The sequence below is a fragment of the Oncorhynchus mykiss genome, chromosome 8, assembly GCF_013265735.2.
Source record: "Oncorhynchus mykiss isolate Arlee chromosome 8, USDA_OmykA_1.1, whole genome shotgun sequence".
Classification (NCBI taxonomy): domain Eukaryota; kingdom Metazoa; phylum Chordata; class Actinopteri; order Salmoniformes; family Salmonidae; genus Oncorhynchus; species Oncorhynchus mykiss.
The window spans coordinates 48,353,412-48,375,988 of NC_048572.1; the positions used below are offsets into that span (position 1 = coordinate 48,353,412).

The 22,577-nt window shown below is 41.4% G+C and overlaps 1 protein-coding gene across 29 annotated transcripts in view; it reads right to left on the minus strand.

The window, feature by feature from the left end:
- Window positions 1–2,592: 2,592 nt before the first annotated feature.
- dlg1l (discs, large (Drosophila) homolog 1, like) overlaps window positions 2,593–22,577 on the minus strand; it is a 260,585-nt gene continuing 240,600 nt past the window's right edge. For 19 of the 29 annotated variants that reach the window (XM_021612710.2, XM_021612715.2, XM_036985522.1 and 16 more), the window contains 8 exons: window positions 22,523–22,577; window positions 19,135–19,176; window positions 9,135–9,185; window positions 8,826–8,927; window positions 8,230–8,402; window positions 5,639–5,748; window positions 5,240–5,331; window positions 2,593–4,991 (listed from right to left, as the gene is read on the minus strand). The exon at window positions 22,523–22,577 is cut by the window's right edge. In XM_021612710.2, coding sequence (XP_021468385.2) covers window positions 4,885–4,991; window positions 5,240–5,331; window positions 5,639–5,748; window positions 8,230–8,402; window positions 8,826–8,927; window positions 9,135–9,185; window positions 19,135–19,176; window positions 22,523–22,577 — 732 coding nt within the window. In that variant the 3' untranslated portion in view covers window positions 2,593–4,884. Of the gene's footprint in view, window positions 4,992–5,239; window positions 5,332–5,638; window positions 5,749–8,229; window positions 8,403–8,825; window positions 8,928–9,134; window positions 9,186–19,134; window positions 19,177–21,986; window positions 22,021–22,522 lie in introns of all 29 variants that reach the window. The other 10 variants (XM_021612713.2, XM_036985530.1, XM_021612728.2 and 7 more) reach the window with 3 other exon arrangements.

Below are 22,577 nucleotides of genomic sequence, written 5' to 3' on the forward strand. Positions count from 1 at the left end.
TGGCAAGAAGGTTTGCTGTGTCTGTCAGCGTAGTGTCCAGAGCATGGAGGCGCTACCAGGAGACAGGCCAGTACATCAGGAGACGTGGAGGAGGCCGTAGGAGGGCAACAACCCAGCAGCAGGACCGCTACCTCCGCCTTTGTGCAAGGAAGAGCAGGAGGAGCACTGCCAGAGCCCTGCAAAATGACCTCCAGCAGGCCACAAATGTGCATGTGTCTGTTTAAACGGTCAGGAACAGACTCCATGAGGGTGGTATGAGGGCCCTACGTCCACAGGTGGGGGTTGTGCTTACAGCCCAACACGTGCAGGACGTTTGGCATTTGCCAGAGAACACCAAGATTGGCAAATTCGCCACTGGCGCCCTGTGCTCTTCACAGATGAAAGCAGGCTCACACTGAGCACGTGACAGACGTGACAGTCTGGAGACGCCGTGGAGAACGTTCTGCTGCCTGCAACATCCTCCAGCATGACCGGTTTGGCGTGGGTCAGTCATGGTGTGGGGTGGCATTTCTTTGGTGGGCCACACAGCCCTCCATGTGCTCGCCAGAGGTATCCTGACTGCCATTAGGTACCGAGATGAGATCCTCAGACCCCTTGTGAGACCATATGCTGGTGTGGTTGGCCCTGGGTTCATCTTAATGCAAGACAATGCTAGACCTCATGTGGCTGGAGTGTGTCTGCAGTTCCTGCAAGAGGAAGGCATTGATGCTATTGACTGGCCCGCCCGTTCCCCAGACCTGAATCCAACTGAGTACATTTGGGACATCATGTCTCGCTCCATCCACCAATGCCACGTTGCACCACAGACTGTCCAGGAGTTGGCGGATGCTTTAGTCCAGGTCTGGGAGGAGATCCCTCAGGAGACCATCCGCCACCTCATCAGGAGCATGCCCAGGCATTGTAGGGAGGTCATACAGGCACGTGGAGGCCACACACACTACTGAGCCTCATTTGACTTGTTTTAAGGACATTACATCAAAGTTGGATCAGCCTGTAGTGTGGTTTTCCACTTTAATTTTGAGTGTGACTCCAAATCCAGACCTCCATGGGTTGATACATTTGATTTCCATTGATAATTTGTGTGATTTTGTTGTCAGCACATTCAACTATGTAAAGAAAAAAGTATTTAATAAGAATATTTCATTCATTCAGATCTAGAATGTGTTATTTTAGTGTTCCCTTTATTTTTTTGAGCAGTGTATATTTACCAAATATATCAATAAATACATATATTTGTGACATATACTGAAAAACAATATAAAACGCAACATGCAACAATTTCACATTTCATATAATGAAATCAGTTATTAATTTCACATGACTGAGCAGGGGCGCAGCCATGGTTGGGCCTGGGAGGCCATTGATCCACTAACTGGGGATCCAGGCCCAGCTAATCAGAATGAGTTTTCCCCACAAAAGGGCTTTATTGCAGACAGAAATACTCCCCAGTTTCATCAGCTGTCTGGGTAGCTGGTCTTAGAGGATCCTCAGGAGAAGAGGCTGATTGTGGAGGTCCTGGGCTGGAGTGGTCTGCGATTCTCTAAAATGGTGTTGGTGGCGGCTTATAGTAGAGAAATGAACATTCACTTCCCTGGCAACAGCTCGTGGACATTCCTGCAATCAGCATGCCAAATGCACACTCCCTCAAAACTTGAGATCTGTAACATTGTGTTGTGTGACCAAACTGCACATTTCAGTGACCTTTTATTGCCCCCAGCACAAGGTGCACCTGCGTAATGATCATGCTGTTTAATCAGCTTCTTGATATGCCACACCTGTCAGGTGGATGGATTATCTTTGCAAAGGAGAAATGCTCACTAACAGGGATGTGAACAAAATTGGAGGGAAATAAGCTTTTGTGCATATGGAACATTTCTGGGATCTTTTATTTCAGCTCATGATACATGGGACCAAAGCTTTACATGTTGTGTTTATATTTTTGTTCAGTATACCTTTTCCATACATTCCGTAATCAATTTTAAATATTTCACCTATCCTAAAAAATGTCTAAAAAATATATATTTGATGTCCCCCCCCCCGTATGTGCGATTATTGAGTGCTTTTCTCAATAGTGTAGTGGAGTGTTGTGAGCATAACAGTATGTGGAAAAGAAAAAACCCTTACAAATTATATTCTCAATAGACTGAATAGAGCATGCTTTTTAGTCCAAGAGAAGGCTTGAGCAGGGTCCAGGAAACCGGCTCCTATTAGAGGCATCCAACCATATTGCTGTTACCAGTTTGGGGTGGCTTTGGACTCTTGCTGCCTCTGTCTGACTTCCCCAATAGGCCGAGTGTGCTTGTTTGTTGTAATGACCTAATGATGTATATCTTCAAATGTTTAAAAAAGTAATGTTGCGCTCATGGGAATGTCATTCCTTGAGCACCAGCCTACAGATATCTTGAAATCAAGTGCAATTTGCACATGAAAATGTCATTGGATATCTCAACAATCATCAACAGCCATCTTCAGACCCACATCTATTTCCACAATACACACACAGAAACAAACACTTGGAGTGGTGGTCAATTGAAATAGGGCACTACACACACACACACACACAACAGAAAGAAATACTTGCACCACACCACATTAAGTTGTATGAGAAATGTTATATTTTTTTATTCAATTATGAGCCGTTCTCCTCTCTGATTAATGGAATGAATGAGAATTGGTAGGGTATTTACATGTTTCCAGACAGTCCCCCCAAAAGTGGAGGTGGTGAGGTGATGGAAGAAGCAGTTTTGCAGTGTAGAAAAAGCCGTTATCTTGAAGGCGAGGATGGGGGGGAGGCCTCGCTGAGGGACACAAGCCTTGTGTAGAGCCCTCCGTTGAACGAAGTCTATAAAAAAAAGTCCAATGGGTCAAGTCTGGGCTTTCAGTTCCCATATCTACTATAGAACCGGCATCATTGCATTCTGGAAAAAAAACACTCAAGAATAGCCAGTACATTCCTCACGTGAAGCTGTGTTGTTTTCAAGTCAGGGCCTTTAAACATTTGGCAGGTGTAATAAACAAATATGTTATTTAATATTTTTGCTATATTACTTCTAGTCATCTGTAGTTTTATGGGTTACATCGTTTTTTTTCAAAATCTTGTAGGCTTTCACATGATGTAAAGACAACTAGTCGGTTACTATAATAGGACACGGGAGGATACTAGCTGCCATAGTGGCCCTTTCTGAGACTGCTTTCTAATCTAAAACATGCGTTTTACCTGGGCAGGGGAAGAGGTCTCTATAGTCCTGGTACAGTACAGACTAACTGCTCCGGAATGAAGTTTCCCCCAAGTGCAGAACTAGGATCAGCTTCCCCTCCATCAATCCTAACCTTAACCATTGGGGAGAAAATGCTAAACTGACCCAAGATCAGCGTCTAGGGGCACCTCAAACTTGAAACAGGGATAATGTTTCACAATAGTGACACCCTGTTCATAATTTCACAGTTTAATCAATAATTGAGGTATTAGTTGTGGGGGAAAAGAGCATACCCATAGGTTCTTTAGAACCACAATAAGGGAGCACTGTATTAGAATAATCTTTTTTCTGATGTAGACTAATAATTTCTTTAAAAAAAACATTTTTACAGGAGGTGGTGGTAAAAGAAAACAAAAATATATATATTTATATTTAAATATCTTTTATACTTTTTTATTTATATATGATTAAAAATGCAATCAAAATAATTCCCATAGTATTAGTGTTTAAGTAAAGTTCAATATAGACGTTTATTATAACAAAATAGGCAGTTTACGGAGGGTTAAATATATGTTAAAATCTCATTGTACAATAAAGTTGTTACATTTTTGCATCTGCATTTTGCGGACAAACCTAACGACACCTAAAAATGGCAGTCCCTTACTTTTGCATCTGTAAAAGCACTCTCAAAAACAATTCAAATGATCAAAGATGGTAATTTAAACAGCAAGACACAGCTTAAAAACTCTCCATAGTTCTTACACTGATCTGATCTCAAACTCAAGTTCTAGAGGGTTTTAGTAGGAGCGATATCACATTTTGCTCATGAAAATGTCAATATTATTCCAAGAATCAAACACACATGTAGGATGCAAACGAGAATTACAACCGTACAAACAGTAATGCTGTTTGCGTCACACAGTTCTTGTTAAGAGCAGAGGTCAGCGTTAAACCCTTTGAATGGACACACTACACCCTCCAGGACTTGAGTTGAAGAACCCTGTTCAATCAAGTGCCGCACAAGAAACATCTGTGTGCTGCTCAAAGACACAAAATTCAATGGCTTTCTAACATGGATACACTGGTAAGGAGCGGGGGGGAAAGTGAATACAACTGTGTTAAAAAAAAAAAATAAGACTACTATGATAAATATGTTGAAGGATGACGGTTGGGGGGTAAAAGAAAGTGGAAAAAAGGTACTAAAAAGACATGCTGTTAAAGCTATCACGTGCAACGTTTTGCTTTGTTTCCCCTACTTATAACCTAATGCCTGAACTTCCTTTGTCTTCGGACGAAAAAAAACTAGACTTAAATAGGAGGTACTATTAAGCCGTGAGCCACTAAAAAGTTCTTTCACTTTCCTTTTTTCTTAGAAAGTCACCTCCTTCAAACATTAAGGAACTGTACCGTTTGAACAACATCATCTGCCCCTCTGTGCTTTGCTCTGCTGGTCTGGCTATTCGTTGTCAACATCACTGGCCGTCACTGTAACTTCTCGGTCTGTGGGACCGAAGACTTAGGTCATGAGAGAAGCCTGGCAGAGGAGGGGGATTGAGGAAAAGGGGGGTGATAAGGTTCGGACCATTTTGCAGGTGGTAGGGTAGTGTTTCCAGTTTCAGCAGAACAGGGCATAAATCATAAATAAAAAGGAGAGGAGGACGACAGGGGAGTAGAAAGTGTGACCTCTTCATAATTTCTCCTTGGATAGCACCCATATGAACAGGCCAGACTGTTCCTCTATGGTCTGCTTGACTTGCTCGTAGATCTCCTCCAAGGTGTCTCCTTGAACAATGGCTGAAACAGACACAAAAAAGGCTTAGTGACTGGTTAAGCGTAGCTTCTCGTCCAATAGCCTTTATATGCATCTACTTGCAATGCTGTCTATTCTGTTGCTTCCATTGTAATTTATTTGCTGTGAAGCCCCTTAAGATTTCCCTGTGTTAAAAAAGGGTGATATACACATAAATAAAGTAAACAATTAAATGTTAAACTAACCGTCCCATGTCATGCCAAGGACACAAAGAAAGGGGTTAGTTTGTCACCTGTAAAATGCTCAGTGAACTCCTGCTCCAGCTTGGTGGCTCTGTCAAAGGTCTTCCTGCTCTGCTCCTCTGTCAGCCTCTTATTCATCTCCCTGATAGAAAGGGAGAGAACAGCATAGTGAAAACCCTGTACACAACAGTGTGTCTAGATCCAGGTACTAATTCCAGCAAGAACAACTAGCAGTCCAAAACAAATGTAGAAAGACACACCGATACCAGACCTAAACTTCTTTCTTATTTTAAAAAAGTTATTTGCAGATTGCATGACAGGCTTTTGTGCCAGTTAAGCTCCAAACCGACAGAGCTAGTAGCAGCAACCATCAAGTCTGCAAAACTAAGCTGACAGTTGTACCAGGTGGATAAGCATCTAAATCTGACAGAGAATCAGCTACCACTCACATGATGTTCTCCATAGACTTGGGTTTGATGAAAACAGCGATGGGATGGAGCTGGGCCAGCTGCAGCCTCTTGATGGCGTTGCCAGACACATCCAGGATGCAGTGTTTGCCCTTAGGGAGGGGAACAGAGAAATCTGATGGGTGCAGTGTTGTCACGATACAGAAACACAAACCAGACTGAACTCTATGATATGCTTTATGTAAAATATTGTTTGCTGTGCCGGAGTCAGGAGTAGTTGCCTAAGCTTCCGACTCTGGACCACATATGCACCCTGGTGATGGGGGTTCGAGCCCCGTCTTGGCCACCTTCTGTCTATGTCCCTACTATCGGTCTCCCTCTACATTTCCCGCTGTACTGTCCCCCCCAAAACATTTATTATGTGCTGTAGCTTGGAAAATAAAAGATGACTTTGGGTGACAACATAAGGCATAACTCCTATTAACTGGAGCATGATTTCACAGAGCCCTGAATGAGCACCTTTGCTTGGTGAAGGAACCTAAAGTTAAACAATGGCGACCCCTTTTAGCTACCTAGGCTACATGTACACTAGCCTTCAAAAGTTTTAGAACACTTACTCATTCAAGGGTTTTACTTTATTTTTTACAATTTTCTATAGTGAAGAATAATAGTGAAGACATAAAAACTATGAAATAACACATATGGAATCATGTAGTAACCAGAAAAGTGTTAAATAAATCAAAATATATTTTATATTCTTGACGACAGCTTTGCACACTCTTGGTATTCTCTCAACCAGCTTCACCTTGAATGCTTTTCCAACAGTCTTGAAGGAGTTCCCACATATGCTGAGCACTTGTTTGTTTCGTTTCCATCACTCTGCAGTCTGACTCATCCCAAAACATTTCAATTTGGTTGAGGTTGGGGGATTGTGGGGGCCAGGTCATCTGATGCAGCACTCCATCACTCTCCTTCTTGGTAAAATAGCCATTACACAGCCTGGAGGTGTACTGGGTCCTTGTCCTGTTGAAAAAACAAATGATAGTCCCCACTTACCCCAATCCAGATGGGATGGCATATCGCTGCAGAATGCTGTGGTAACCATGCAGGTTAAGTGTGCCTTGAATTCTAAATAAATGTCACCAGCAAAGCACGCCCACACCATAACACCACATAAGGAGATCATCCGTTCACCCACACCGCGTCTCACAAACATACGGAGGTTGGAACCAAAAATCTCCAATTTGGCATCCACACCAAAGGACACATTTCCACCAGTCTAAAGTCCATTGCTCGTGTTTCTTGGACCAAGCAAGTCTCTTCTTCTTATTGGTGTCCTTCAGTAGTGGTTTCTTTGCAACAATTCGACCATGAAGGCCTGATTCACACAGTCTCCTCTAAACAGCGGATGTTGAGCCAGTTTCATCATAGCGCTTGATGGTTTTTGCGACTGCACTTGAAGAAGCTTTCACAGTTCTTGAAATGTTCTGTATTGACTGACCTTCATGTCTTAAAGTAACGATGGACTGTTGTTTCTCTTTGCTTAATTGAGCTGTTCATGCCATAATATGGACTTTTACCAAATAGGGCTATCTTCTGTATCCCCCCCCCCATCTTGTCACAACCGATTGGCTGAAACGCATTAAGGAAAAGAAAATCCACAAATTCACTTTTAAGAATGCACACCTGTTAATTGAAATGAATTCCAGGTGACCACCTCATGAAGCTAGTTTTGAGAACGCCAAGAGTGTGCAAAGCTGTTTGGTTCCAACCGCTGTGTCTTTGTGAGATGCGGTGTGGGTGAACGGATATTTTCCGCATGTGTATTTCCCACCGTGCTGGTGACACACTTAACCAGCATGGCTACCACAGCATTCTGCAGACAATACACCAGCCCACCTGGTTTGGGCTTGGTGGGACTATCATTTGCTTTTCTACAGGACAATGACCCAACACACCTCCAGGCTGTGTAAGGGCTATTTTACCAAGAAGGAGAGTTATGGAGTGCTGCATCAGATGACCTGGCCTCCAAAATCCCCCGACTTCAATCAAATTTAGATGGTTTGGGATAAGTCGGACCGCACAGAGATGGAAACGCAGCCAACAAGTGCTCATCATATGTGGGAACTCTTTCAAGACTGTTGGAAAAGCATTCCAGGTGAAGCTGGTTGAAAGAATGCCAACAGTGTGCAGAGCTGTCATAAAGGGAAAGCTATTTGTGGCTATTTGAAGAATCTGTTTAACTTTTTTGTTTACTACACGATTCCATGTTTTATTTCATAGTGTTGATGTCTTCATTATTATTATATGTAGAAAATAGTAAAAATAAAGTAAAACCCTTGAATGAGTAGGTTTTCTAAAACTTTTACCGCTAGTGTGTCTATGCATATTCCTAAAAATCTAAGGGCATATTTATCTACTGGAAATTACTGGGCATCTTACAGACTGTTGCTTTTAAGGCTGAACACACTCAAGCCTGTTTACATCCAGGGTGGGAAAAAAACAGCCTTGGTTGAAAGTACATCAATACAACCAGAAACTGCTGTTTTTTTAAACCAGTTTTTCCTGCTGTGGTGGGACTGCAGACAGTGAAGAAGTTCCGTTAACGATGGCCTTCTATTCGGTTCACGTACCTTCTCTGCCACCTCACGCACCGACTGTACGCTGGTCCCGTACAGGTGGTTGTTGTACTGGCCCGCCTCGATAAACTTGTGGTCCTGGATGTCCTTCTCCATCTGCTCCCTGGACACCACAAAGTGGTAGTCCCTGGTGTCAAACTCATAGTCCCGCTTAGGTCTGGTTGTGTCTGGGGGTAAAGGAAAGGACCAGTGTTCGACGTATGGCAGAAACTCCCTCTTTCCCATCTTTACATTAATCCAATGCTTTTAAATGTGTGGGGAAGAGTGCAAAAGTCCCAAATTGCACTCTATATTGCACTGCTTTTGAACAGAGTATAAAAGAGTGCCATTTGGGATGCATATTTTGTGAGAATTAGTGAGAAGAGATCAACTCAGACTGTGTTGACTGCTTTATTCAGACTGCGTGACCAAATGGTTGGCCTGCAAGTAGAAACATTTCCTATTTTCACCATGAACAATGCATAAAGAGAAAATTACCATTGTAATGAACGGTGCATGTTTTCTCAGCCAACAACTTGTGTTTGATTAACTAAATAACCTGTAAAAGCACTGTCTTTTACCAGGGCAAACACGTAAGACAAGTAACTCACGGGGTACACAGGACCCAAATTTGTCGGGGAACTCCGATATCAGGTCGTCATTTATCCGATCCTTCATGGGACCGAGAATAATCACTGGACGGGTGTAGTTCACTGATGGGAGAACAAAAAGCCAACCGCTAAGATTGTGTTTGAAAAATCCAAACACAGTCCAGCAATTTGGAAAAACATCACACTTCTAACTGAAATTGTGTTTTTACACACCAACGACACCTGAAGCTTTACACATTGAAATCACATGTAATTTAAATGTTAACAAGGCACCAAAGGAATTTGACTGATGGAGAAAAAGAAGCTCACCTTCCTGTTGACTGACTGGCTCGTACGACAGCACGTAATCCTCTTGACCACCTGAGAACAACGAGTGACCACAGAAGAACCATGCTTTCCATCACACAATACAGAAAATAATTCCACTTAGATACTTTTCTGTATATATCGATGTTGTTTGTTTTATGCCATGCAAGTGACGTAGCAAGTAGCCTTGTCATTAAAAAAACAAACATTTGTAGGCTTTTTGAATGGTCTCCAGCGCAAAAACTTAATGAAAGGCATCAAGTAAATGTATCCACAAACACGACTATAATTTGTTATATATCTTATATGACCGTGTTTTCAAGAATTTCATAATATAATCGTCAAGCCAATTCAATAGATCAGGGACATGAAAATGAAAGTACGACATAGGAATACGTCACTTTCACACGGTATTGAAATTACTATTTGAAACCACGAGCTTGGTATACATGTGTTAGCTGACAACGTCAAAAAAGATGTGCACTCTTTCATGGGGCAAAATTCATTGTGATGTTCTGATTCTGGATGGTCAGGTTGCAAGCAAGAATGACAAGAAACTGCCATGTTAGAAATCATTAGTGGCTCGTTTCAGCTTGTTATTGATACCATGCCTTGTTCTGAGGTGTTTTAACGGATTTTGTGTCAATGCTAATATGGCTAAAATTCCCTAGCTAGCTAACAAACAACTGTAACGATGTATTTGAGAGACAAGCACTTATTGTAAAAATGTATTTATGTTTTCAATAGACATATATATAAAGCTTAAATGTTGTCAACAATCTAAGCCAGCTCAGTCTGTTTTGGTCCTTAGTTGCGCAAGCCTCGGTTTTGTTACTGAACAATCAACCCGTCTATAGCTCTTGATCCTAGAATGATTTTCTTTGGTCCTAGGATGAGAGGTTTGGAGCAATGGTATGGGCGGGAGTTTGATCAGAGGATCATTGACTTTATTCAAATATATTTGGTTGGAGGGCATGTTGAATGAACATATGGCTAAAGTTGTTACACAAAAGAGCTGAGCAGTAAGTGAGCTCTTTTATTCGGCAAAACAATGGTTGCACCACAAATTACATCCTATTCCCTACATAGTGCACTACTTGCCCTAAGGGCCCTGGTTAAACGTAGTGCACTATAGAGGGAATTCATGACCTCGGCCAAGACATGCTTTTTTCAAACTCTTCCGAAAAAGTGGAGAACACCAGCAGCGTCACAGTGAAATGTAATGTCTAGGAATAATGCAAGCTATAAAAACTGGTAGATGGGTCCAATGGTCCAGGATATGGCTACAACATTCCTGTGTTATGAGTCTGACCAAAATTTATGTTCAAACACAATGTGTTCAGAAGATTAAAATAGCATATCAGACATGAGCACATTCAAAATTACACGCATACACACTAGAGGTCTTTACGGGTCCAAAAAATGGATCCATGGCTTTCCCATCCGACCCCATATACATAAATTAATAAAAAAAAAACCTGAGACCTGTTTTTCCAAATGGACCCGAGAACAGTCACACACACGCTACAGAAAGGCTAGTAAAAAAAAGTTATGAATAAATTAAAACTGTTCCTTGTGTTTCGATGTCTAGCATATTCAAAATGTTACAGCCTATTGTTTAAACTTTCCTAAAATATTAATTGTCCATCCCGGTACATCTGTAAGAGATCTGAGCGGTAAATGCATCAGGGTGCATAGGCTTAAATGTCCACTGTATGATATTAATATACAGAAAATTAATATAAAGGAAGAGAAGCTTAGGGATAAAAAATAAAAAAATCAGAGTGGCTACAGATACAGAGTTCTGTATCCTAATTTTTGCTCAGGCATTCTGCGCATGTGCAGTATCATTTTTAAAAATCTTTTACCTACGTACTTGCTGTGCTGAGAGCTACGCTGCCGTTCCCCCCCCTCCTTGGTCATCTTTGTCTGGTCACTGGTGTTGCACACAAACGTCATGTTGTACACAAAACTATTGCATTCTCTCAGTAGCCTATTAAGCATAAGCACGATTTCCTACAAACCTCATGTTTTACACAAAGGAGTTCGAACTAAGGCATTTGATGCCTCAGTAAGCATAAGCGCGATTTCATGTTATTTTTCCAGGAGGGGAGTAGGCATCATGTGACACTGAGATTACATACAGGTGGACTTTATTTAACTAATTATGTGACTTCTGAAGGTAATTGGTTGCACCAGATCATATTTAGGGGCTTCATAGCACCACTTATCCATTTTTTTTTGTTGAATTTTTTGAAACAAGTAATTTTTAATTCACTTCACGAATTTGGACTATTTTGTGCATGTCCATTACATGAAATCCCCCCAAAAATATATTTAAATTACAGGTTGTAATGCAACAGAATAGGAAAAATGCCAAGGGGTTGAATACTTTTGCAAGGCACTGTATAACCTAGGCGGTGTCAGAGGAAGGCCCAACTTCTGCACCTTTGACCCCGTTCCAGGGAAGTCAAAAGACACACACATTATTAGCAGACATCGGGTAGCCATCCAAGGTGTACTCTAACACTACAGATACTGACAGGCTTCACCTGTTGAAGCGAACGTCGAATAGACACGTAACAAGGTTAATCCGTCTAAAACAGAAACATGTGCAAAACGACTACGCAAAACTTGCCACAGTTTTGAAAATAGAATTCAGTGATTTTTCAATTCGCAACCAGGACAGCTCGCTGGTTAAGACTGTCAAACAAGCTCGGAATGAACTACCACAAGCATAGGCTTACTTTGGCCTTCTCACTGAAACAGGAATGGAAGAGCTATTACCATTCAAACTAATTTTCTGTCGAACATGTATCCCAACTTCATTAACTACTTGGGCCCTACTTGCCAATCTCAGAACTCAGAGAGCTTGCAAGCACAGCTTTTGAGGCATCAAAATTGAGCCGCGCGAAGAGCCCTGACATGTCAGTTTTCAATATTGAACAGGAGCACTCACTTCAGTTAGAGGGTGCGTTATCGGGGATAGGAAAGTTGAGAGATGATGCACAACAGTATCTACCACGAAATCACAATACCAACAACTATAAACAATGTCGCAAGAGAAATGACTACCACTACAATCAACCTGATCGCTACGTTCCTACACCCAACCCACACAAAGTAACAGGTAACAAAGGGTTCAATGACGATCAAACTGAAGACAATTGTTCGCTAAAAGTTCTGCTAAGTACAGAAACGCAAACATTTTGAGAAAGAGGAAAAAGATCCGTCGCCATCACTAGGCTTGGATTTTCCGGAGAACAGTTCCACCAAAATTAACACCACTAGCGAGGATGTAAACTATCACTCTATCATTCCACACAAACTCCGATAAGACGATCTGTTTTCACCATGAATACAAATAACACATCACACCGTTGCGAACAATCACTCCACTTTGTGGGGAATACGACCACAAAACGCATCTCTGAAAGTCGCTACCTGGAAACAGTCCTGGAGTACTGCTTAACCCATGATGCGCTAATTTATTCGGGCTCGACAATATGCTCATCTCTCCAACATTATTTCATGATCTCAAAAGGGCCGTGAACCCAGCCCTTTAAGATAAAAATGGAATGATGACACTAAACTTCGAGGTTTCACTCGATTACCTCGCCTCTCACAATGAGACTCATGCTGAAACTACACTTCCAAATGTATCGCTTGTTCACCATGTGTATGTTACCAGCCTCGAAACGGAACCCCTGCTACTCGGAGCAGACTTGATATTATGATATCTTGTCAAATTCAATCAGCAAACCTGATATACTATTCTTTTCATTTCGAGCCAGCAGTCTCCGTGAGTGAGCAACTTCCCTTCTCGGAGTCATGCTATACTGAAGCTGAGATTAACTTCTCTTGTCCTTCAAACACTTCCTCAAGCACTGCGGTCGTCTAAGGAAACAAAGCATCAACGTTCAGAGTGGACTGAGCGTTTTGAAGCACAAACACCAGGAGATTTGGTTTAAAAGTTACAGCCAATCTACTAACACGGGTGCTGACAACTTGTACAAAGGGTCCAACCTTTTCGTTTGTGCCTCGGACACCGACACCAACCGCTGGTGGGGGGAATACTGGAACAATATTTCTAACATAGAACGTGGGGAATGATCAGAGGCGACCTAAAATAACACTGTCGGTTTGGTTGTTATTTTGTGATGTCATTCAAACTGTTAAAAAGGAAATACTGTAACTTGAAAGGTATACACGCTACATGTAAGACGTTTCCATCCTCTGCGTTGTGCATGCTACAGTGGTTCTTCCTTTAAAAGTTGCGTCGTACTGCAGCACAGCATGCGGGCTGCCTCAGAATTCTATGGCACGTTATTTAAGTGTTGTTGCCATCAACGCTAGTTAGTGCTAGTTTGACCACCAGAGGGCATCTTTGAGAAGCATTTGACTGTTTTAAATATTGTCTGTACTAGCAAATTTAAAACCTTTTTTTGTAAAAACATATGTATATGAAATTGATTTTAAGCAGCTTAATTAATTTGATTAATATTATGGTGTTTCTATTCCAAGAAAAACAAAACCCCCAGGGTTTCCGTGTTGAGGGAAAGGGAAAAGGCCATTCTTGAACATGGGGTGAGACAATATGCCCTTTTCATTTTGTCTGGTTTTTCAACCACTCAACACATTTCTGTTAACAAACTATAGTCTTGGCAAGTCGGTTAGGACATCTACTTTGTGCATGACACAAAGTTTGTTTACATACACTAAATTGACTGTGCCTTTAAACAGCTTAGAAAATTCCAGAAAAGTATATCATGGCTTTAGAAGCTTTCGATAGGCTAATTGACATCATTTGAGTCAATTGGAGGTGTACCTGTGGATGTATTTCAAGGCCTACCTTCAAACTCAGTGTCTCTTTGCTTGACATCATGGGAAAATCAAAAGAAATCAGCCAAGACTTCAGAAAGAAAAATTGTAGACCTCCACAAGTCTGGTTCATCCTTGGGAGCAATTTCCAAACGCCTGAGAATGTACCACGTTCATCTGTACAAACAATAGTACGCAAGTATAAACACCAAGGGACCACGCAGCTGTCATACCGCTCAGGAAGGAGACGCGTTCTGTCTCCTAGAGATGAACTTACTTTGGTGCGAAAAGTGTAAATCAATCGCAGAACAGCAAAAGACCTTGTGAAGATGCTGGAGGATACAGGTACAAAATTATCTATTTCCACAGTAAAATGAGTCCTACATCGACCTGAAAGGCCGCTCAGCAAGGAAGAAGCCATTGCACCAAAACCACCATAAAAAAGCCAGACTACGGTTTGCAACTGCACATGGGGACAAAGATGGGGGTGGCAGTATCATGTTGTGAAGCAGGGGGGCGGCAGTATCATGTTGTGCTTTGCTGCAGGAGGGAGTGGTGCACCTCACAAACTAGATGGCATCATGAGGATGGAAAATTATGTGGATATATTGAAGCAACATCTCAAGATTTCAGTCAGGAAGTTGAAGCTTGGTCGCAACTTGGTCTTGCAAATGGACAATGACCTCAAGAAAACTTCCATAGTTGTGGCAAAATGGCTTAAGGACAACAAAGTCAAGGTATTGGAGTGGCCATCACAAAGCCCTGACCTCAATCCTATAGAAAATGTGTGGGCAGAACTGAAAAAGTGTTTGCGAGCAAGGAGGCCTACAAACCTGACTCAGTTACACCATCTCTGTCAGGAGGAATGGGCCAAAATTGTGGGAAGCGTATGGAAGGCTACCTGAAACGTTTGACTCAAGTTAAACAATTTAAAGGCAATGCTACCAAATACTAATTGAGTGTATGTAAACTTCTGACCCACTGGGAATGTGATCAAAGAAAGAAAATATAAAATATATCATTCTCTCTACTATTATTCTGACATTTCACATTCTTAAAATAAAGTGGTGATTCTAACTGACCTAAGACAGGGAAGTTTTACTAGGATTAAATGTCAGGAATGGTGGAAAAACTGAGTTTAAATGTATTTGGCTAAGGTGTATGTAAACTTCCGATTTCAACCCTATTTGTTGTATTATTTGTTCTCTTTTCTGGTGGATTAAACTCAAATTGCAACCAACTTTCTATGGCTTGTTTAAAAAATAACGATATTTTTGAGATAATTTTGTTTTCAAATAACCCAAAGTGAGCGGTTGTAATCTGAAAAAAAGGGAAAAAGGGCATTCTTGAAAATGGGGTCAGACATTCTTAATAATTTGTAAATAAAGGCAGTTTGTTATTTAGAATACGTTATTTCTGTTTTTAGAGGGAGAGGAAACAAAAGCCACCGTGCCTATTTTTTGAATATCTTCAGTCCACATGTCAAGTGAAATTCCCCCATTATATTTACCCAAGTTCTCTCTTAACTCCAGGGCCACCGACAGTTTTTTGGTGTTGTTGCATGATTCAGGACTCTAGTGCCAGAGAAGAGAGACTCTCAGACTGAAAACGCCTAATTTATGAAAATATAGTCAATTTGTGCCACAGTTTAGACTACCGAGAGATCGGCGTTCCCGTGTGATAGTGTGGTGCGATGACAGAATACCACCATCTACCACTAACGGTCATAGGCATAAGCTCGTAACTTTTAAAGGAAGAACCACAGTACATGAAAAATGATGTGTTTTTGTTGAGAGGGATGGGATTTTAGAAACTATAAGAGGAAATTGTTTCTATAACTGTGCACATTAAGTAGTCACCGCCCCCTTGAGCGAGGTCAGAGAGCCTGCCAGTCTGACAGAACCGCCCCTTTTGAATGAACTGTATAAAATGATGGGTTAAGAATGAACATCAGACCAGAGAAACGTAGAGCTGCAGCTCACATTTAAAGTGGTTTGAACTCAATCTCAACACGAGGTTGAGACGATAAAGTCACCTCCCGGACAATCACTGGTACGGTTGGTTAGCTGTCCTAATAAAGTACATAAAAAAGCGAAGTGGGACCATTCTACTACACTATTCCGTTACTCTCATCACCCCACTGGAAACCATCGACATGCATGGCTAGCCTTTCTTCAAATAAGCTTCTTCCAGGGCGAATGAATGTAGAATAAAGCCTAACTCTGTTCAGGACCACACGAAAAGTCACCGGATACTGGACGATTGCAGAGGAGAACAGCAGCAGAAGATGGGTTGGAAGCATTTCCACGTAAAAATATGAATGATTTCTTACTCCAAGCGGGCGGTTTGTGTGCAAAGTATAAGTGAGAGTAGTTTCTAAATGTACCAATGTTAAGTGTCTCTGTCCCCCTCTCTCCATGTCTTTTGTAACAAGCAGCCATATTGTTTTAAATCCGCTAGGGACCTGTTTTTAATGTATTAAGTGTGTATATTTATCCTGTGTTACCATTTAGTTAGCTTGTAAATAAATAACTAAACCAATTTGAGTAGTAATTTAATGATAAATAAGGTTCTGGATTTTGCAGATTTTCCTGAGGTCTTGGCTGATTTCTTTTGATTTTCCCATGATGTCAAGCAAAGAGGCACTGAGTTTGGAGGTAGGCCTTGAAATACATCCACAGGTACACCTCCAATTGACTCAAATGATGTCAATTAGCCTATCAGAAGCTTCTAAAGCCATGACATACTTTCCCGGAATTTTCCAAGCTGTTTAACTTCTTGCGTCGAGCAATCCCGTATCCGGGAGCGTAATCATAGCCTCAAGCTCATTACCATAACGCAACGTTAACTATTCATGAAAATCGCAAATGAAATGAAAGAAATATATTCACTCACAAACTTAGCCTTTTGTTAACACTGTCATCTCAGATTTTCAAAATATGCTTTTCAACCATAGCTACACAAGCATTTGTTTAAGTATTGATAGCCTAGCATAGCATTAAGCCTAGCATTCAGCAGGCAACATTTTCACAAAAACAAGAAAAGCATTCAAATAAAATAATTTACCTTTGAAGAACTTCGGATGTTTTCAATGAGGAGACTCTCAGTTAGATAGCAAATGTTCATTTTTTCCAAAAAGATTATTTGTGTAGGAGAAATCGTTCCGTTTTGTTCATCACGTTTGGCTAAGAAAAAAATCTGAAAATGCAGTCTCTACAACGCCGAACTTTTTACCAAATTAACTCCATAATATCGACAGAAACATGGCAAACGTTGTTTAGAATCAATCCTCAAGGTGTTTTTCACATATTTATTCGATGATAAATCATTTGTGGCAGTTGGGTTTCTCCTCGGAAGCAAACGGAAAAATACACGCAGCTAGAGATTACGCAATAATTGCGACAGAGGACACCAAGCGAATATGTAGTGTAAAATGGTCAATCTTCCAATGATTTGCCTACAAATACATCACAATGCTGTCGACACTGTGGGGAAACGACAGAAAGTCTAAGCTCATTCGTGACCCATTCACAGCCATATAAGGACTCATTGGAACGCCATTGGAGCACCTTCAAAATCTGGGGCACTTCCTGTTTGAAATTTCATCTTGGTTTCGCCTGTAGCATCAGTTCTGTGGCACTCAGACAATATCTTTGCAGTTTTGGAAATGTCAGTGTTTTCTTTCCAAAGCTGTCAATTATATGCATAGACGAGCATCTTTTCGTGACAAAATATCTTGTTTAAAACGGGAACGTTTTTTTTTATCCAAAAATTAAAAGAGCGCCCCCTATATTCAAGAAGTTAAAGGCATGGTCAACTTAGTGTATGTAAACTTCTGACCCACTGGAATTGTGATACAGTGAATGAGTGAAATAATCTGTCTGTAAACAATTGTTGGAAGAATGACTTGTGTCATGCACAAGTAGATGTCCTAACCGATTTGCCAAAACTATAGTTTGTTAACAAGAAATTTCTGGAGTGGTTGATAAACAAGTTTTAATGACTCCAACCTAAGTGTATGTAAACTTCCGACTTCAACTGTATATTGCAGCGAAAACTAGGATTAGCCTACAGTTGGAAATTAATTTAGCCAACGAAATTATCTCAACAGAATGAAACACTTTTTGCATATTTAAATAACTGGTTTAGATTAGCATAAATAGGCCAACAATATTCATAATAATATACAATAATATAATGATAAAACAAAGGATAAACATGGAGGGTAAATAATTAGAAGATAGAAAATTGCATCAAACCTGAATAGCGACCTGTCCACTAGAATATTAAAACGTGTCCACATGGAGGCCATTCCCGTTCTTGGCTTCTTTTCACTCTAATCTTTCTCCTCTAACTTTCATTTTACTTCAGGCCAAGGCTCCTCTCTCTTCTCTTCTCAGCAACAGGTGCAAGAGGTGAGCGGTTGGAACCAGCTTCAGCTGGACCTGGCCAGCCTAAGCAATACGTTTTAAGTTGCAATTGGTTGACACAGATAACAATCTTGCAAAGTATTTCATCAGCTCACCAATTAAATTAACAGAGGACCGGTCCGGGGTCCAATCTTGGAATTTTGGGTCTGGTGGACCCGTGAAGACCTCTAATACACACATGCACACACAGCGACACGAGAGTACATGCAGCACCTGAGTACTTATTCCAATTCAAGCCACACAAGCCCTCATTGTCATAAGCTTAATCAGAGAGGGTTAACTGAGTTAGCAACTGAACAAGCAAAGCACAAGAGCATTAATAGTCCATTTTAGATATACAGTAGTACACTGGCATGTTGGTGAGGGACATGCTACAATTTCCTGGTCAGTTGTTTAAGGCTAACATTGGAGTCTTCTCCATGGGTGCATTACAAATGGCACCCTATTCTCTATATAGTGCAGTGCCATTTGAAACATACCTCAAAGTAAAAAACAAAGCATTAAAGGTGTTAGGATCCTTTGTTATGTGGACAAATCATCAGAACCAGCCATTCACTCACACAGCGTGGCCATCAGTAAAGCATTAGCTAGCTGGTCACTGGGCAAATGTCGCCTCACACACGGACATATTTAACGTACTGATTTGGTAGCTCACATTAGCACTGCCAGTGCAGTATTATACTGTGTTGTGGCGCCAGGCAGAGAAGCAGGCATTCATTAATTGGGCAGTGGAAAACTACTTGTAGACTTACGGTAACTACTTTCACTATCACTGGCATTGGAAGTGATGTGTTCTGGAATTAGAACAAAGCAGGAACGTATGGGTAAGTAGGCTAGAGTTGCAAAATTTCGGAAACTTTAAAAAAAATCGGGAAAAAGTCACAGCTAAGTAGCCACAATGGAGGCAATGATACAGTGATTGAAATGAGTGGCTTTTTGGTACAAATTCCTTATGGGTCACAACAATACAGAAGTAAGAGAAGCAGATAGGAGATGCTAGTGTAAAATGAGCTAGGTCGTGTCATTGTGATCAATTGACAACACTTTGCATGGTTACAAAAGAAGTGACCATTACACACATCAAAATTTCATCACTTTTTAAGGTTACACACAATGGAAAATAAGATACTTAACTGTTAACCTATACGTAGAAATATATCACTATTCTGGGGCACACGTACACACAACTGTCCACATGTACACAAAGAGCATGCTCATTCTCAGATATATATATATTTTTTCAGACAATTGAGCCCTTGTATGGCTTCACAAATAGACAGAACACATTCCAAAGTGACTCTTCGTCTTTTGCAAGTCTACTAATCCAAGCCAGCTCTGCCCAGTTCAAGAGCATCCACACTGAGTGTTTCATGTATGGGCATATTTCTAGTGGTATCAGTGTAGATGTTTTTATTAGAAAAATACATGTAGATGTTGTATGAGGGAAAAATACATGTACAATGGGGAGAACAAGTATTTGATACACTGCCGATATTGCAGGTTTTCCTACTTACAAAGCATGGTCTGTCATTTTTATCATAGGTACGCTTCAACTGTGAGAGACGGAATCTAAAACAAAAACCCAGAAAATCACATTGTATGATTTTTAAGTAATTAATTTGCATTTTATTGCATGACATAAAAGTATTTGATACATCAGAAAAGCAGAACTTAATATTTGGTACAGAAACCTTTGTTTGTAATTACAGAGATCATATGCTTCCTGTAGTTCTTGACTAGGTTTGCACAAACTACAGCAGGGATTTTGGCCCACTCCTCCATACAGACCTTCTCCAGATCCTTCAGGTTTCGGGGCTGTCGCTGGGCAATACGGACTTTCAGCTCCCTCCAAATATGTTCATTTGGGTTCAGGTCTGGAGATTGGCTAGGCCACTCCAGGACCTTGAGATGCTTCTTACGGAGCCACTCCTTAGTTGCCCTGGCTGTGTGTTTCAGGTCGTTGTCATGCTGGAAGACCCAGCCACGACCCATCTTCAATGCTCTTACTGAGGGAAGGAGGTTGTTGGCCAAGATCTCACGATACATGGCCCCATCCATCCTCCCCTCAATACGGTGCAGTCGTCCTGTCCCCTTTGCAGAAAAGCATCTCCAAAGAACGATGTTTTCACCTCCATGCTTCACGGTTGGGATGGTGTTCTTGGGGTTGTACTCATCCTTCTTCTTCCTCCAAACACGGTGAGTGGAGTTTAGACCAAAAAGCTCTATTTTTCAGACCACATGACCTTCTCCCATTCCTCCTCTGGATCATTCAGATGGTTATTGGCAAACTTCAGACGGGCCTGAACATGCACTGGCTTGAGCAGGGGGATCTTGCGTGCGCTGCAGGATTTTAATCCATGACGGCTTAGTGAGTTACTAATGGTTTCCTTTGAGACTGTGGTCCCAGCTCTCGAGGTCATTGACCAGGTCCTGACTTGTAGTTCTGGGCTGATCCCTCACCTTCCTCATGATCATTGATGCCCCACGAGGTGAGATCTTGCATGGAGCCCCAGACAGAGGGTGATTGACTGTCATCTTGAACTTCATCCATTTTCTAATAATTGCGCCAACAGTTGTTGCCTTCTCACCAAGCTGCTTGCCTATTGTCCTGTAGCCCATCCCAGCCTTGTGCAGGTCTACAATTCTATCCCTGATGTCCTTACACAGCTCTCTGGTCTTGGCCATTGTGGAGAGGTTGGAGTCTGTTTGATTGAGTGTGTGGACAGGTGTCTTTTATACAGGTAATGAGTTCAAACAGGTGCAGTTAATACAGGTAATGAGTGGAGAACAGGAGGACTTAAAGAAAAACTGTCTGTGAGAGCCGGAATTCTTACTGGTTGGTAGGTGATCAAATACGTATGTCATGCAATAAAATGCAAATTAATTACTTAAAAAATCATACGTGATTTTCTGAATTTTTGTCTTAGATTCCATCTCTCACACAGTTGATGTGTACCTATGATAAAAAATACAGACCTCTACATGCTTTGTACGTAGGAAAACCTGCAAAATCAGCAGTGTTTCAAATATTGTTCTCCCCACTGTAGATGTTGTATGAGAAAAATACATGCAGATGTTGTATGAGGTGATAAAAATAGGCTCTGGATGGAAATGTGATCTGGATGGACTTACCTGGTTTAATGTAAAGTTTTGGCTTATTTCCAAAACGATGAAATTAGAACATCCTAAAAAGTTAAGTTTTAGCTCATCTTTAACTTACCCCGGATGTTTTCATTTAATAGTTTTGTAAATAAAATAAGCAAAAAAAAAAGTAAACTATCCCTTTAAAGTACAAAGACACGAGACAGCTGTAAGCCTTCGGTCAGCTCAGTTATGGGATGGAAGAGAGACTGGGGTTGAGATGAGCATGAAGCACTGCTGAGAAACCACTGGAGGAACAGTGTGGAGAATGAACCCGAGAAAGGGAGAGAGGGGACACTGAATGTTCAAATTATATTATATATGCTCAGGGGGCATATTTCACTTGATAACCCTGATATAAGGTCAGGAGAAGTGAGAAAATTATAAAGATTGTGAAGAGATGGAGTGCTGTATATGGGTGGCGGTGGGTAGCTGGATGGGGGACTGGGGGGGGACGACTTACTCTGGCTTTTGGATAGCATGTCGTCAGGGTTGTCCTGTGGAGCAGTCAGCAGAGAGCAAGCCAAACAAGGAAAGAACAACCACAAGGACAAAATGTTACTGGAGTCACAGAGAGAAAGAGACGAGTGGGGGAGGACTACCACCGGACACTGCTGTGGCAATGCAACAGGGTGGCCATCTTGGCTCAACAGGAGAGAAAACAGGCTGATACACAGACTTCATGTTGTTTGTGATAGGCTACATTGCAGCTCTGTCCAATTTATATAGGGAAATTGACTATAAACCGGCTCTTACGAGAAGGATGCTAGACTGGTTCGTATCCAAAGTTGGACTGGCCCATTTTTTACCCAGTGTTACATGGGTGAATTTTATGTTTCTCTTGTGGGCTGGGGTCATGGTTCGGCCCCTGTTGCCAACACTGCCCCACTGTGTCCGGTGTGCCTTCACTGGCCTCTTCTCTCCTCCCGTGCCTGATCTCTACCATTGACAACCCAGAATGCCCGGGTGTAAACGGTCTCTTGATCTCGCTGTACTTACGGTCAACATCGCTTGTTTCCTGCTCGCTTGCATCCTTGTTGTAGAAAGGGAACTT